This window comes from Priapulus caudatus, unplaced genomic scaffold (genome assembly GCF_000485595.1).
Source record: "Priapulus caudatus unplaced genomic scaffold, Priapulus_caudatus-5.0.1 Scaffold673, whole genome shotgun sequence".
Taxonomy (NCBI): domain Eukaryota; kingdom Metazoa; phylum Priapulida; class Priapulimorpha; order Priapulimorphida; family Priapulidae; genus Priapulus; species Priapulus caudatus.
Window position 1 is genome coordinate 128,620 of NW_014577734.1, and position 11,997 is coordinate 140,616.

At 43.1% G+C, this 11,997-nt stretch overlaps 3 protein-coding genes across 3 annotated transcripts in view; 2 read left to right on the top strand and 1 right to left on the bottom strand.

Annotated features, from left to right (window-relative positions):
• Positions 1 to 3,408, top strand: part of LOC106812671 (glutaredoxin 3-like) — a 21,589-nt gene extending 18,181 nt beyond the window's left edge. Inside the window, exons 6-11 of the mRNA XM_014816601.1 lie at positions 605 to 689; positions 830 to 919; positions 1,433 to 1,577; positions 1,864 to 1,974; positions 2,230 to 2,362; positions 2,601 to 3,408. Coding sequence (XP_014672087.1) covers positions 605 to 689; positions 830 to 919; positions 1,433 to 1,577; positions 1,864 to 1,974; positions 2,230 to 2,362; positions 2,601 to 2,651 — 615 coding nt within the window. The 3' untranslated portion in view covers positions 2,652 to 3,408. The remainder of the gene's footprint in view (positions 1 to 604; positions 690 to 829; positions 920 to 1,432; positions 1,578 to 1,863; positions 1,975 to 2,229; positions 2,363 to 2,600) is intronic.
• A 313-nt stretch (positions 3,409 to 3,721) lies between these two features.
• On the bottom strand, positions 3,722 to 8,843 carry LOC106812672 (protein fem-1 homolog B-like). Its single transcript, XM_014816602.1, has 3 exons — positions 8,655 to 8,843; positions 8,253 to 8,321; positions 3,722 to 8,042 (listed from the first exon to the last, which is right to left on the bottom strand). The coding sequence occupies exons 1-3, from the start codon at positions 8,830 to 8,832 to the stop codon at positions 6,283 to 6,285; spliced, it is 2,007 nt and encodes a 668-aa protein (XP_014672088.1). The 5' UTR covers positions 8,833 to 8,843; the 3' UTR covers positions 3,722 to 6,282.
• Positions 8,844 to 8,890: 47 nt separating this feature from the next.
• LOC106812673 (vacuolar protein sorting-associated protein 53 homolog) overlaps positions 8,891 to 11,997 on the top strand; it is a 20,727-nt gene continuing 17,620 nt past the window's right edge. Inside the window, 4 exon segments of the mRNA XM_014816603.1 lie at positions 8,891 to 9,102; positions 10,555 to 10,685; positions 10,854 to 11,007; positions 11,217 to 11,332. Of these exon segments, the coding sequence (XP_014672089.1) occupies positions 8,956 to 9,102; positions 10,555 to 10,685; positions 10,854 to 11,007; positions 11,217 to 11,332 (548 nt within the window). The 5' untranslated portion in view covers positions 8,891 to 8,955.

Sequence of the window (11,997 nt, forward strand, 5' to 3'; positions counted from 1 at the left end):
TATGGCCTGTGATGTAGTTTGTTTTGACCTCTAGCTTCATGTTTATTGCCTGTTCAGGGTGGTGCTGGCCATCGACAGTTAGATGGGGCAGCATGCTCCGGGAACTGACAAAGAAAGCCAAGGCTCTTGCTGGCAGTGGTGGTTACAGCGCTCCTCCTGCTCCATCTAAAGAAGTGAGTAGTGTAACATCTTCCTGAGGGGTGTTTGATATGTTGATGTATGTATTCATTAGTGGTCCTGCGTGCAAGTCCTGGGAAGGATGACAGATACAACATTATTCATATGTAAGATATTTCTTGTCTGGTTTCTCAGACGGTGCAGCACATGTGCACATGCATGCATAGGGGCACATAGCATATATATGTGTGTGTGTGCGTGCGTGCGTGCGTGCGTGGTGCGTGTGTGTGTGCGTGTGTGCGTGCGTGCGTGCGTGCATGCGGTTGTGGCTACAGATTTCATTTGTTTTCTTAAAACGTGGATTCGTGTATCACAACACAATATCAGGAGTGAATAATAATAGATAATGTATTATTATTCACTCCTGACTTGTAATATGAACAAATCTAGATAAGAGAACACGTAACTGTTAATTTATGCTTTGTAGGATTTAAACACAAGGATAAAGAAGTTGGTCAACTCGGCACCATGCATGGTATTCATGAAAGGAACACCAGATGAAGCGAGATGTGGTGTGTAGCACTCAAACTTCACATATATACTGAATGAAATCTGATTAAATCCAGTTAAAAAAAATATTTAAATCGTTTTAGTTAACTGTAATATATGCAATCTATTGGTGATCTTTTGCATGTGCATTTATGTTTGGCAGGTTTTAGCAAACAGACAGTGGCCCTCCTTAATGAACTCAATGCCAACTATAGTTCCTTCAACATCCTTGCAGATGAGGAAATTAGACAAGGTAAGGTTGAGTACTAGTTGATCCAATATGGCAAACTAATAATTAGTACTTGTGTCTAAAGTAAGGCTAACGTGTCTTAGAACACTCGTACATTGTTATTTTCACAAAAATGTACAATGATTGAAATATGTTTGTTTATATTGTGTTGATGCAGTTACATGAGGATGCCACTTGTTTCTCGTGAGACCCGTTCCCTATACTTTTACATGGTAACTTGAATTAAGCAATAGAGCTGTTGTACCAGTCTGTAACCACTACACCACTCAATGAGATGCACTTTTGTCTGGTGGTTGCCGATATCAAGGGAATTGTCACTATGTGAATAAAGTATGCCTGCATTACTTGCTATTTTCAGCACAAACCCAGAGTAATTTTTATACTGGAGTAATTGCTAACATGTTTGTTATTAGGTGAGGCTATATTTCGCTATATTTTTGTCAACTGTGGAGTTATTTATGAAATAACACCTTTTATGTAGCCAGTTCAACACATTGCATCCAATTATAATAATAGGGATAAAGACATACTCAAATTGGCCGACTTATCCGCAATTGTACATCAATGGGGAACTTGTTGGAGGTTTGGACATACTCAAAGAAATGGCCACAAGTGGTGAATTAGATGCTATGCTTCCAAAGAAACAAGACACCAATGCACGGTAGTTGTGACTAAATATGAAATCCGTTAATCTATGTAGCTATATAATAGATATAGACATGTAACTTCATAAAAAATTGTGACGTGCACACACTAGATGACTAAGTACATGCTCTTCATTTGTATTTTGTCTTCCATTTTTAGTAGGAAATTGGCATTTAATACAGTTAAATGCTTATGTGGGTGTTATAACATGTGTGTTACAGTTTATGGAACTGTGCTATAATATATATGCGTGTAGTGTTTATAGTGTGGAGAATAACAGATGCAATTGCTCTTCCTTACAGACTGAAAACGTTAATAAATCAGGCACCGTGCATGGTTTTCATGAAGGGTGATACGGAGTCACCCCGCTGTGGTTTTAGCAAGACGCTTGTTGCCATTCTTAACGACACAGGGTGAGTAAATGTACCATATCTATGCAGCAAATACACTCGTCACAGTTCCAAATGCACACAGATGGCGTCTTCCCTATCCTTTTGATTGGTGCAATGCGGTAATCACAAAAGTAATGTGGTGATAACAGTGAGATATTCGAATGAATGAATTGATTTCATATTACTGAATTACTACAGAACAAAGTTCCAGGGTTATAGGTTAATCTGTCTTTGTAACTGTATATTGTTTTTAAAACGTAATAATTTGCATTTCAGAGTTCCTTACTCAACATTCGATATTTTAAATGACGATGATGTGAGACAGGGTCTGAAGACGTATAGCAACTGGCCCACCTATCCTCAGGTTTATGTAAATGGTGAACTCGTTGGTGGAATAGATATTATTAAGGTACAGTAACTATGCATGCATCTGTAAGAAAATTTATAATTTTAATTGTTATTTATTAGAATTATTATATTTAGTATTAAATGGTACTGTATTCTAAAAGGTCAAAACTGCGGTCATTATCTCTACAAGAATTGCCAGTTCATAAGAATCAGTGGGATTAACTTGATACAGGCTATATTAACTTTATAATATATCTAGTCACTGCACACCTGACTAATCTAATCTGTCTATTTTGAAGGAGTTGAAAGAAAGTGATGATCTGGAGACTACCCTGAAAGGAACTCAATAAGTGGCCATACCTCTTTCTATAAATTGTCCAATCAATTTATACTAGTGTGTCTACTTTTGTATTTCTTGGTCAAAAAGCCTTTAAATTTTTGCTATTAGCATCTGTGCAAATGATATGTTACGACTGCTATCGAGTTAACAGTCCGAAGACATTTTCAAAATGATAAGATGATTAAAATGATGAGTTGACAATTGCAATAGTAGTATAGTAAACACCAGAACCCAAGACTCCGTTACTGACAATAATATAAGGAATGTTTTTCGTCTGATATGAAAGCAAACTTTTTGTGGCTGTAGTCAGTTCTATAATCTGATGGTATAAAGTAACAGTCAAATACTGAATTTCTTAATATCCAAGGTCACATTCATAGGTTGTGGTGTCAGATGCTGAATGTTGTTCATGACTAATTTCACATGAGTAGTATTATATAGCCACATATCAGTTGCCTTCCTTAATGTAGGGTAACTTGAACAGTAACATCTCACGAACACACAATTCTACGTTCAGTTTTATTGAATTTGCAGTATTTAAGGTGCTAGTCTATTGGATTTAACTGTAAAACTTCGTCACGATCAGTAGATATTCTGAAGATTGTATGCTCGCATACATATGTACAGTTATGATAATTAAGTATGTCACAGGTCTGTGACTCGCCATTATTGTGCATATATGTCAGCAGAATTGCCACTGCATTGTGCCATGACATCCTTGAGTTGCATAAGATTCTGCTTGAAAAATAAAGCGAGTTTAAAAAATAGCACCATGTCAAATAGGTTATAGTGCTTTGAAGTGTACTTTGGATAGAGAAGCGACATTGGCAGCTTGTTCTATGGGCACCAAGTAACTTTTACCTACATAGTGACATTTCTTTGTGTCTATTTCGTTCGTTATCAATCTTGCAATGTAGACTTTATTTTATTGTCATGGGAATGTTTAACATGTAACACTAAATAATATGCAATATAATTTCTCATCTAATGCTAATAGATATACTTAGCTGCAATTATACCAGTATACAGTAACTTCCTCACGGCGCACGGTCACGCTAAAAATACTTTGTGGGAATACGATTTCACAGGTTTTAAAGCTTTATTATGAAAATCAACAAAGACAAGCTAACCACGGCTGCCTGACCCTATAACCCATATACCATTGCAATGCATAACATGTGCATCATGACGTTCAAGCTAGGTTCACGTGTATGTAGTTACATCATGCTCACGAAAATTGCAAATCAGTAGTGTTCAGACAACAGGTAAATAAATGTGTAACACCGTACACTTCAACAAATTTAGGGTTTATTTCCCTAAAGACAAGTAGGTTTAGAGACCTGACCCTCTCATGTCATCATGATCATGTATCCACCGGGTTTTATTTGGTGCTGTCATCAAGAATAAAATGTAAATTTTCCATGTGTTTGATTCCTCAGAGTTATCGACCCTTCACTTTAACATTTCGTCGTGATAGTTTGCAGAAAATCAAAAAGTTAATAAATATTTGTTGTAGGGTCAGATTTGCATCATTTAAAAATTTATATATATAATTATATTTAAGGACATTTTCCCCGTCTGTGCGACTAAATAGCAGCCACCTATGTAACGTAGAAATCGCGATACGAAACCCTGCCAGCACAACAGCTGTCCTGTCTATATTGAGCCCAGTGAAAGGAAGAGGACATGGACACCATAATATTTGTTAAGTGAAAGAAAGAGCACAAAAATGCGTAATGCTAGCCAAGAGAAAAGAAGAGTACAAGGATACCATAGCACTAGCCAAATGAAAGGAAGAGTACAAGGATACCATAGCACTAGCCAAGTGAAAGAAAAGAGGACATGGACACCATAATATTTGTTAAGTGAAAGGAAGAGCACAAAAATGCGTAATGCTAGCCAAGAGAAAAGAAGAGTACAAGGATACCATAGCACTGGCCAATTGAAAGGAAGAGTACAAAGATATCGCTGCTCTAGACTTGCAAGCAGACCAAGGCTTCAGTCAAATGTACTGCATCCCATGATGCGCGTAAACGCGCCTAGTGTTCGTGGTATGTGGGGCACTAATAGGAAAGGGAAGGCAGTGAGAGCTAATACAAGCAACATGACTGGGTGATATTGGGTATTTGGGGCACTCATAGGAAAGAGAAGGCCGGAAAGAGAAGGCCGTGAGAGCTAAGCAACGTGACTGGGTGATATTGGATGCAACACAATGTCTTATTGAGTATGAGTTGCAATTTTCACTCGTAACGAGAGGAATGCCTGGCAGACTGACAGCCAATCACCAAACCACTCCTAAAGGATTTCCTGTTTGCTATAATCGACCAATCAAAACTATTAAAAAAATATTTTGATTGTTTATTTATATAATGAGTAAGATAACAGTATTTTATCATCAAACTCCTGATTCTACCTACAGATGATACATGAATATATTATAAGGAGTGTCATAATATCAGGAGTAGATAATAGGGAATACTATCTACTCCTGATAATATAGATCTATATAATGTAATATGATCTCTAGATATTATACACCCCTGATATACACACCTAGGTACCATGTAGCATGTACACAGCAGGTGATCTAGCAAATTTGTACTAGCATTACTAAGCCATTAGACGACGGCTTTAATGCTCAGACGGCTGGCTACAGAGAAGAAATCGTTTGAGAGTGGTCTCACCAACCTGAACTGTTCTGCTGTACACATAACTCACTATTCTCCTCCACGTGCTATTACGTTAACGTGCCTTCGTAAGAAGAGTGGCTCATGGAAAGAGAGCAAGGCTATTTGGGGACCTAGGATCACACAAGGTCCGTTAGATGCCCACCCACTTCCCACTGCGCAGCATACACTGTTCTCATAAAATGAGGGCAACAGATTTGTTGACGTTATATGAAAACAAGTGTAATTTGGCAAAGCATTTTTGCTGCGCATAACGCGCAGCCGTTCCTTTTATGAACTGCTGACGGTGTATGCTACTGCACTTTACACAAAGCACAAATTAAGTAACATAGCAAAAACTCCGTACAGAACCCAACCACATACTACCTCGTCCCGCAAAAAGAACCTGACCACTTACTTTGATCCAGCAGTTTAACAACAACATGCACTGCATGTATCTCTCGGACATGGGACAATACAAGGGATGATATGTGCAGTTCAGTTTTAGTTACCCTAGCCAGAAATCAAGTGGATACAAGCACGTCCCCTGGAAATGAAAGTAATTATTCATAGACACATATCATGCTCTAGATACCAGATTAATAAAAGAAATTAATGAAAAAAAAATCTGGACGACTTTTCAAGTTGCTCCACACCCGATTATCCAAAACAAATTTAACCTATCCACACTTAATAATTGCTCGGCAACCTAACAAGTGTATATGTAATAATAATAAATTGACTACCAAAAAGTCAAGCCATTTTTTCTACAAAATTTCTATTAAATAACTTAACAAACTTAACGCCAGGGGAATATTACACGATCATCGTTTGCACTGAACCAACAGCAGTAACAACGATGACAGCAAGGAATCACATGATCACATACAAGCAGTCCCCTCACTCAGTTTTTGAATTGGCTCACAGACCACACTCCAGCTTGTTACACTAACACTCCCGGTCGCCGGGGTCCCTTCACTCGGGCATTGTCTTCGAATCTGCGCGCAGACTCCGCTCCACCTTGTCAGAGTGGCGCCCCCTATCAGCGGGGCAGCCGTGCATGGCGATGAAGCCCTCGAGGTTTTTTGGCACGTGTCCCTCGTAGGCGATGCCGTGCTGATTGGCCGCGCGCGCCGCCATGCACTTCAGACTCAGCTGAATCTGCGTACGAATGATCACCTCGGCGACGCCAGTCACGGACGCCTGCATCGGCGTCTGTCCGTCGTCGTTGCACGGGTCGAGGTGCGCGCCGCTGTCCACCAGCAGCTCTATGATCGAGTGCAGCACGTTGAAGTCCGCCTGCAGCTCTGTAGCGGCGGGCCGGCGGTAGCCGACGATGACGTGCAGCGGCGTGTTTCGCGTCGCGTCGACGGCGTTAACGTCCGCTCCGCACGCGACGAGAAGCTTGGCGAGGGGAGCGTTCGGGAACGCGCACACGTCGTTCGTGTGGAAGTCGTCGACGGGGGTCCGCGGGTCGACGGCGAGGTGAAGCAGAGACGCGCCGTCGCGGCGCCGCGGGTCCGTGCGCACGATCGCGTACACGAGCCGGCACATCGTCGCGCGCTGCGCGTCCGCGTAGCCGCGCGCACCGCCGGCGTACACGATCACAAGGTAGAGGATCGTCAGCAGGTTGGCGTTGGCCTGCTCCGTCGCGGCCGTACGCTCGACGCCGTCGTCCGCTTCCGTCGCGCGCACGCGGTCCAGCCGCAGCTCGACGGACGCATGCTGCAGCACCTCGTGCAGGTGCGAGAACTCGACGGGTACCCCGACGTGACGCATCTGCGAGAAGACCTGCGCGAACCTCAGCAGGTCCTTCGTCACCGAGCGGCTCGCGTTCTGCCGCAGCCGCAGCGCGTGCAGCCAGAGCGCGACGCAGCGGTCGAAGCGCGCGCCGTCGGCGAACACCGCGCCGCGGAAGATGATCGGGTGCGGCACTTCGGGGTTGCCGGCGCCGAGGATGCGTTCGCGTATCGAGAGCGCTTCCATGTGCAGCGCGGCGTGGTCGTCGCGGATCGCCTCCAGGTCGTTGACGGTCGCGCACTCGACGCGACGCGCGTACGCGGGGACGCGCACCGCCGCGGGGTCCTTGCGCAGCACGGCGCGCGGGTCCGCGTAACGCTCCTTCATGCCGCGCATCAGGTACGTGAACGCCTTCTCGATGTCGTAGTGGTCCTTGTCGTTGGCGAACGACGCGCCGAGAAGTTCGTAAGCGTCGACGCAGCGCCGCCGCGTCGTCCGCGGCGACGAGATGAGATGCTCGACAACCTCCGCCTGGCAGCTCTCGGCCGCCGACAGCAGCGGGTCCACGTGGAAATCGTTGGGGAGCATGCGCGCGTTGTGAACGAGCAGCGACTTGACGATGTCGAGGTGGCCGCATTCGGCAGCAAAATGCAGCGCGGTGGCGCCACAGTGCGCGCGCTCGTCCGGCAGCGCGCCCGCCACGAGCAGGAAGTGCACGACGCCAAGGTGACCCTTGTAGGAGGCGATCATAAGGCACGTGTTGTTGTACTTGTTCGCGATGAGAAGGTCAGCTTTGTTCTGCACGAGATATTTTACGATGTCGAGGCGGCCGTCGAAACAAGCGGCGCGCAGCGGCGTCGAGTTTGTCGACGTCGGGTGGTTGACGTCAGCGCCGTGCTCGACGAGAACCTTCACGACGTTCATGTGACCTTCGGCGGCCGCGCACCACAGCGCGGTGGCTCCCTCTATCATGTAGCCATCAAACTTTACCGTACCTGTTGCGGCAAGCATCGAATTTAGTACATGAGTGTATTGAATACGCCGAATGAATAATTCTAAATGCAGAGATGGACAGTTTAGAAGTATGTGAATTCATGACATAGTGCATAACTCAGTCATAGTCATACCATAGCTAAACTAGGAAAAAGGATATAGCTTCCAAAAACTAATCTTGGTTGCTAAATTTGAATTCTCTAATTACCTACCTGTTTGCTCAATATTGGCACTGAATTTTGTCAGCAGCATCTTAACCATCTTGTCATTTCCATGACGCGCTGTAAATATTCAAATAAATAAAGTAAATAAATTTAAAATGAGATGTATTAATTTAATACTAGAGACAATATTGCCGATATCAAGAATAAATAGTGGAACGGCAAATCGATACAGCAGCACTTAGGTAAACGAGGTTAGTGACGCTCATAGGATAGAGGCCATGTCCCCCAGGGTACTGCCGGGCCGTACCTAGGCCTAGGGTACGTTCCGGCAGTACCCTGGGGGACATAGACCCCATGAGCGTTAGTGACCTACGTCTCGGCAGACGTTGAGGCGTACGTGTGAGTATAGTAACATTCGAGGTAAGCTGCGACTCCAGAGCTTGAGCTTACCTGCGACGATAATGGGCGTTGTTTTCTGGCCATCTTCGGAATATGGTGTTTCGAGCAGTTCTCCCACTTCTTCTGCAGTCTTGTTTTCCAAGATCGCGTACAAAGTTATCGCCATTCCATCTTTCGCTGCGTAGTAGATTGACTCCTGCAGACTAGTTGCTGTGCCTGTGCGGATCATCCTCCAGGTGATGCTCCCTCACCGAAATTCATATAACGAATGAGGAAGTGGGTCAGAATCTAGTTGCCATGTCTCTGCCAGTGGTTTATAGACGGCAATCTGTACAGTCTACAACACTTGCGTATGGGGCGAAAGAAAGCGTTCGCCCATCTATATGACATCAGAACATCACACACGATGGCAGGAATGGAAGAAGAAGATGTGCTGGATGATCCACATTTAAACGTATCAATAGTCTTTCCACCTGAAGTTCAGACAGCAATTGACCAGGTAGGCAAAGGTGTCTTAATCTTGATGATTTGAAATGATCGTATTAATTGTGACAGTGTGTACAGGTTAAGAGAATCCATTGTTTTGTTTTTGCCTATACAACTTCCACTGCACTGCCACTACCTCCAATCACACACACTGACATAGCTCTAGTACTATAGCCCGCGTACAGGCAACGCGTACTAGAGCTAACACTGACATAGTGACACACGTCACCAGCACTTGGAATGTTTCAATAATAAAATGATGTGGTAAATACACACGAAATGTATTTATTACCAAAGTATTATTTTTAATGTTTCTCTACTCTTTCACGTATTATTACTAATATTTATATTAACAATAACTTTTTGTAAATGCCGTTCAAATGCGCCTCTACAACACAGAACACTGCACCAACGGCAACGCCGCAGTGCGCAAACAACAAAAATTATGGAGATTTCATTATATAGAGTTATTTTATAATTATAGTCATAGAGTTTTGTTGTTTGTGCCTTTGGTAGTAGATACCAGGGGCCGGTTTCACGAAGCGTACTTAACTTAAGTATGATTAAATCACTAATCATACTTAACTTCCCGTAATTATGATTAGTTAATCATACTCAAAAATCTGTTTCACGAAGCGATTTAAGTACATATTTAACTAATCACATAATTAGCCGACTTCAACATGAATAGACTGGTACTCGCTCCCCTCTCGGCTTAGTTACTCGATGGGAATCGAGTAATCAAGGTGGGAGCGAGTACCAGTCTAAAACAAATTACACGGTATTCAATATGGCGGACCAATACGCCAAAATTATCTTCAAGTTCGGTACATGAAAAGGAATTAATTTGTAACTATAATGATTGAAGTAGTACAGCAAATCTTAGATAATTTAAATTTCCTTGGGAAAAAATTGAAGTAAAATTTCCAATTGGAAAATCTGCAGCGTACTTAATATACTAGTACTACCTACTTCTAAGTTCTAGTACTAGCAACTAATTATGATTAGTGGATTTAATCATGCTCCTGAGTAGAATTAAATATTGTGATTAACTTAATCATGATTAAAGTTAATTACGCTTCGTGAAACAGTCACTTTAATTTAAGTACGAGAAGTTAATCATGATTAGTGATTTAATCACGATTCAATACTTAAGTACGCTTCGTGAAACCGGCCCCAGGGTTCTCCAAGAGCACTTATAGCCTGGCGGCCCGCCAGGCTATCGTCGAGCCTCGCCATCCTAAAATGCACCCGCCACTCTAAATATTGTAGCCGCCATGCTAAATATCATAGCCCCCGGACCCCTCTAGCACGCAAACCGCTTTGGGCGATTTGCAACTAGGACCGTCAAGGCAGCACCCCCATGCTATAATGAAAAAGCTTGGAGAACCCTGGATACATTTTGTGTTTATTTACCATCATTTTATTATTGAGACGTTCTAAGTGCCTGTGATCTCGTTTCTAGGTGCTTCCAAGCAATGATCCTTTAGACCGACCAGATTTCAATGCAGTCGAATACATCAACTCGCTGTTTCCCACAGAACAATCACTAGCAAACATCGATGATGTTGTCAGTAAAATGAGATACAAGATAAGGTATGTAACCTAGGCTGCATGTCCAGTAAAGATCATGAAAAATGAATTCACGACATTGGTTATGTGGTACATAATGTACATATATGTGGACATAAAGTCTATGTAGTAAAATACATACAGTCTGTATTTCATAGCTCTTTCATCTCTCTGTATTTCTTGCTGTAATAGGCATTTAGACGATGAAATTAGGACAGTCGTTCGTGGGCAAACAAACGTGAGTGAAGATGGTCACAGGGCTCTGGAGGAGGCACAGAAAGCTATACAGGAACTGTTCACTAAGATCAAAGATATCAAGGATAAGGCTGAGAAGAGTGAACAAATGGTAGGTCCAAGACACATGCAGACACACACATACCCATTCAAATATAAACACACACTGCTGCACACCCACATATATGCACATGAAGCCAACAATACAAAGGTTACCACTAAAATCTTACGTGTGTCACTGTTGTACATGGTTCTAGGAGTTATTAATCTATGTGAATTGATATATGTGTAAATTAATCCTGTTTCTTTTCTTTGGCTCAGGTTAAGGAGATAACAAGAGATATTAAGCAGCTGGATCATGCCAAGCGCCATCTAACATGCTCTATCACAACTCTGAATCACCTGCACATGTTAGTCGGTGGTGTGAGCTCACTAGAGTAAGTTATATGCTTTCAGGCCATGCCCCATAGCATAGTACAAGCTGCAGCTAAGAACGTTAAATTTCGTTCGTACTATAAAAAACGAGATAAATTTTATGGGCAACATGTATCTTTTTTGTGATCTTTTTTAGCTCATCTGACATAGTCAGATGCAGCTTGTAGAATCGCATGATCGTCCGTCCATCCGTCCGAGCGTCCGAGCGTCCGTCCGTCAACAGTTAGGCACAAATCTTAACCGCTCGACGTACGGTCACGATATTCGGGACGTGGGGGGGGGGGATTCGCTGGCCGCTGCTGGGAAACCCGAGTTAACATAGTATATACATGGGCTGCCGGAGTGCCACCCGAATTAACATATATAGTATAAACATTTATGTGAAGTTATATAAAAACGTTACCGCTTTGCTAGCTCCACGAAATAGTCTTGCTAGGGTTAGAAGACCATCAGACAATCAGTCTGATAGACAATTAGACATCTGTATAGACAATCAGTCGCACAGCGTCGTCCAGCAGCGCTACCGCCTCAAGAAAGAGAGAAATCGAGAGAGAGGGAGAGAGAGAGCGAGGGGAAGAGAGTGTGAGAGAGAGAGAGCGCGAGATAGAGGAAGAGAGGGAAAGAGAGAGATGAGGGGAAGAGAGTGAGAGAGAAAGCGCACGAGAGA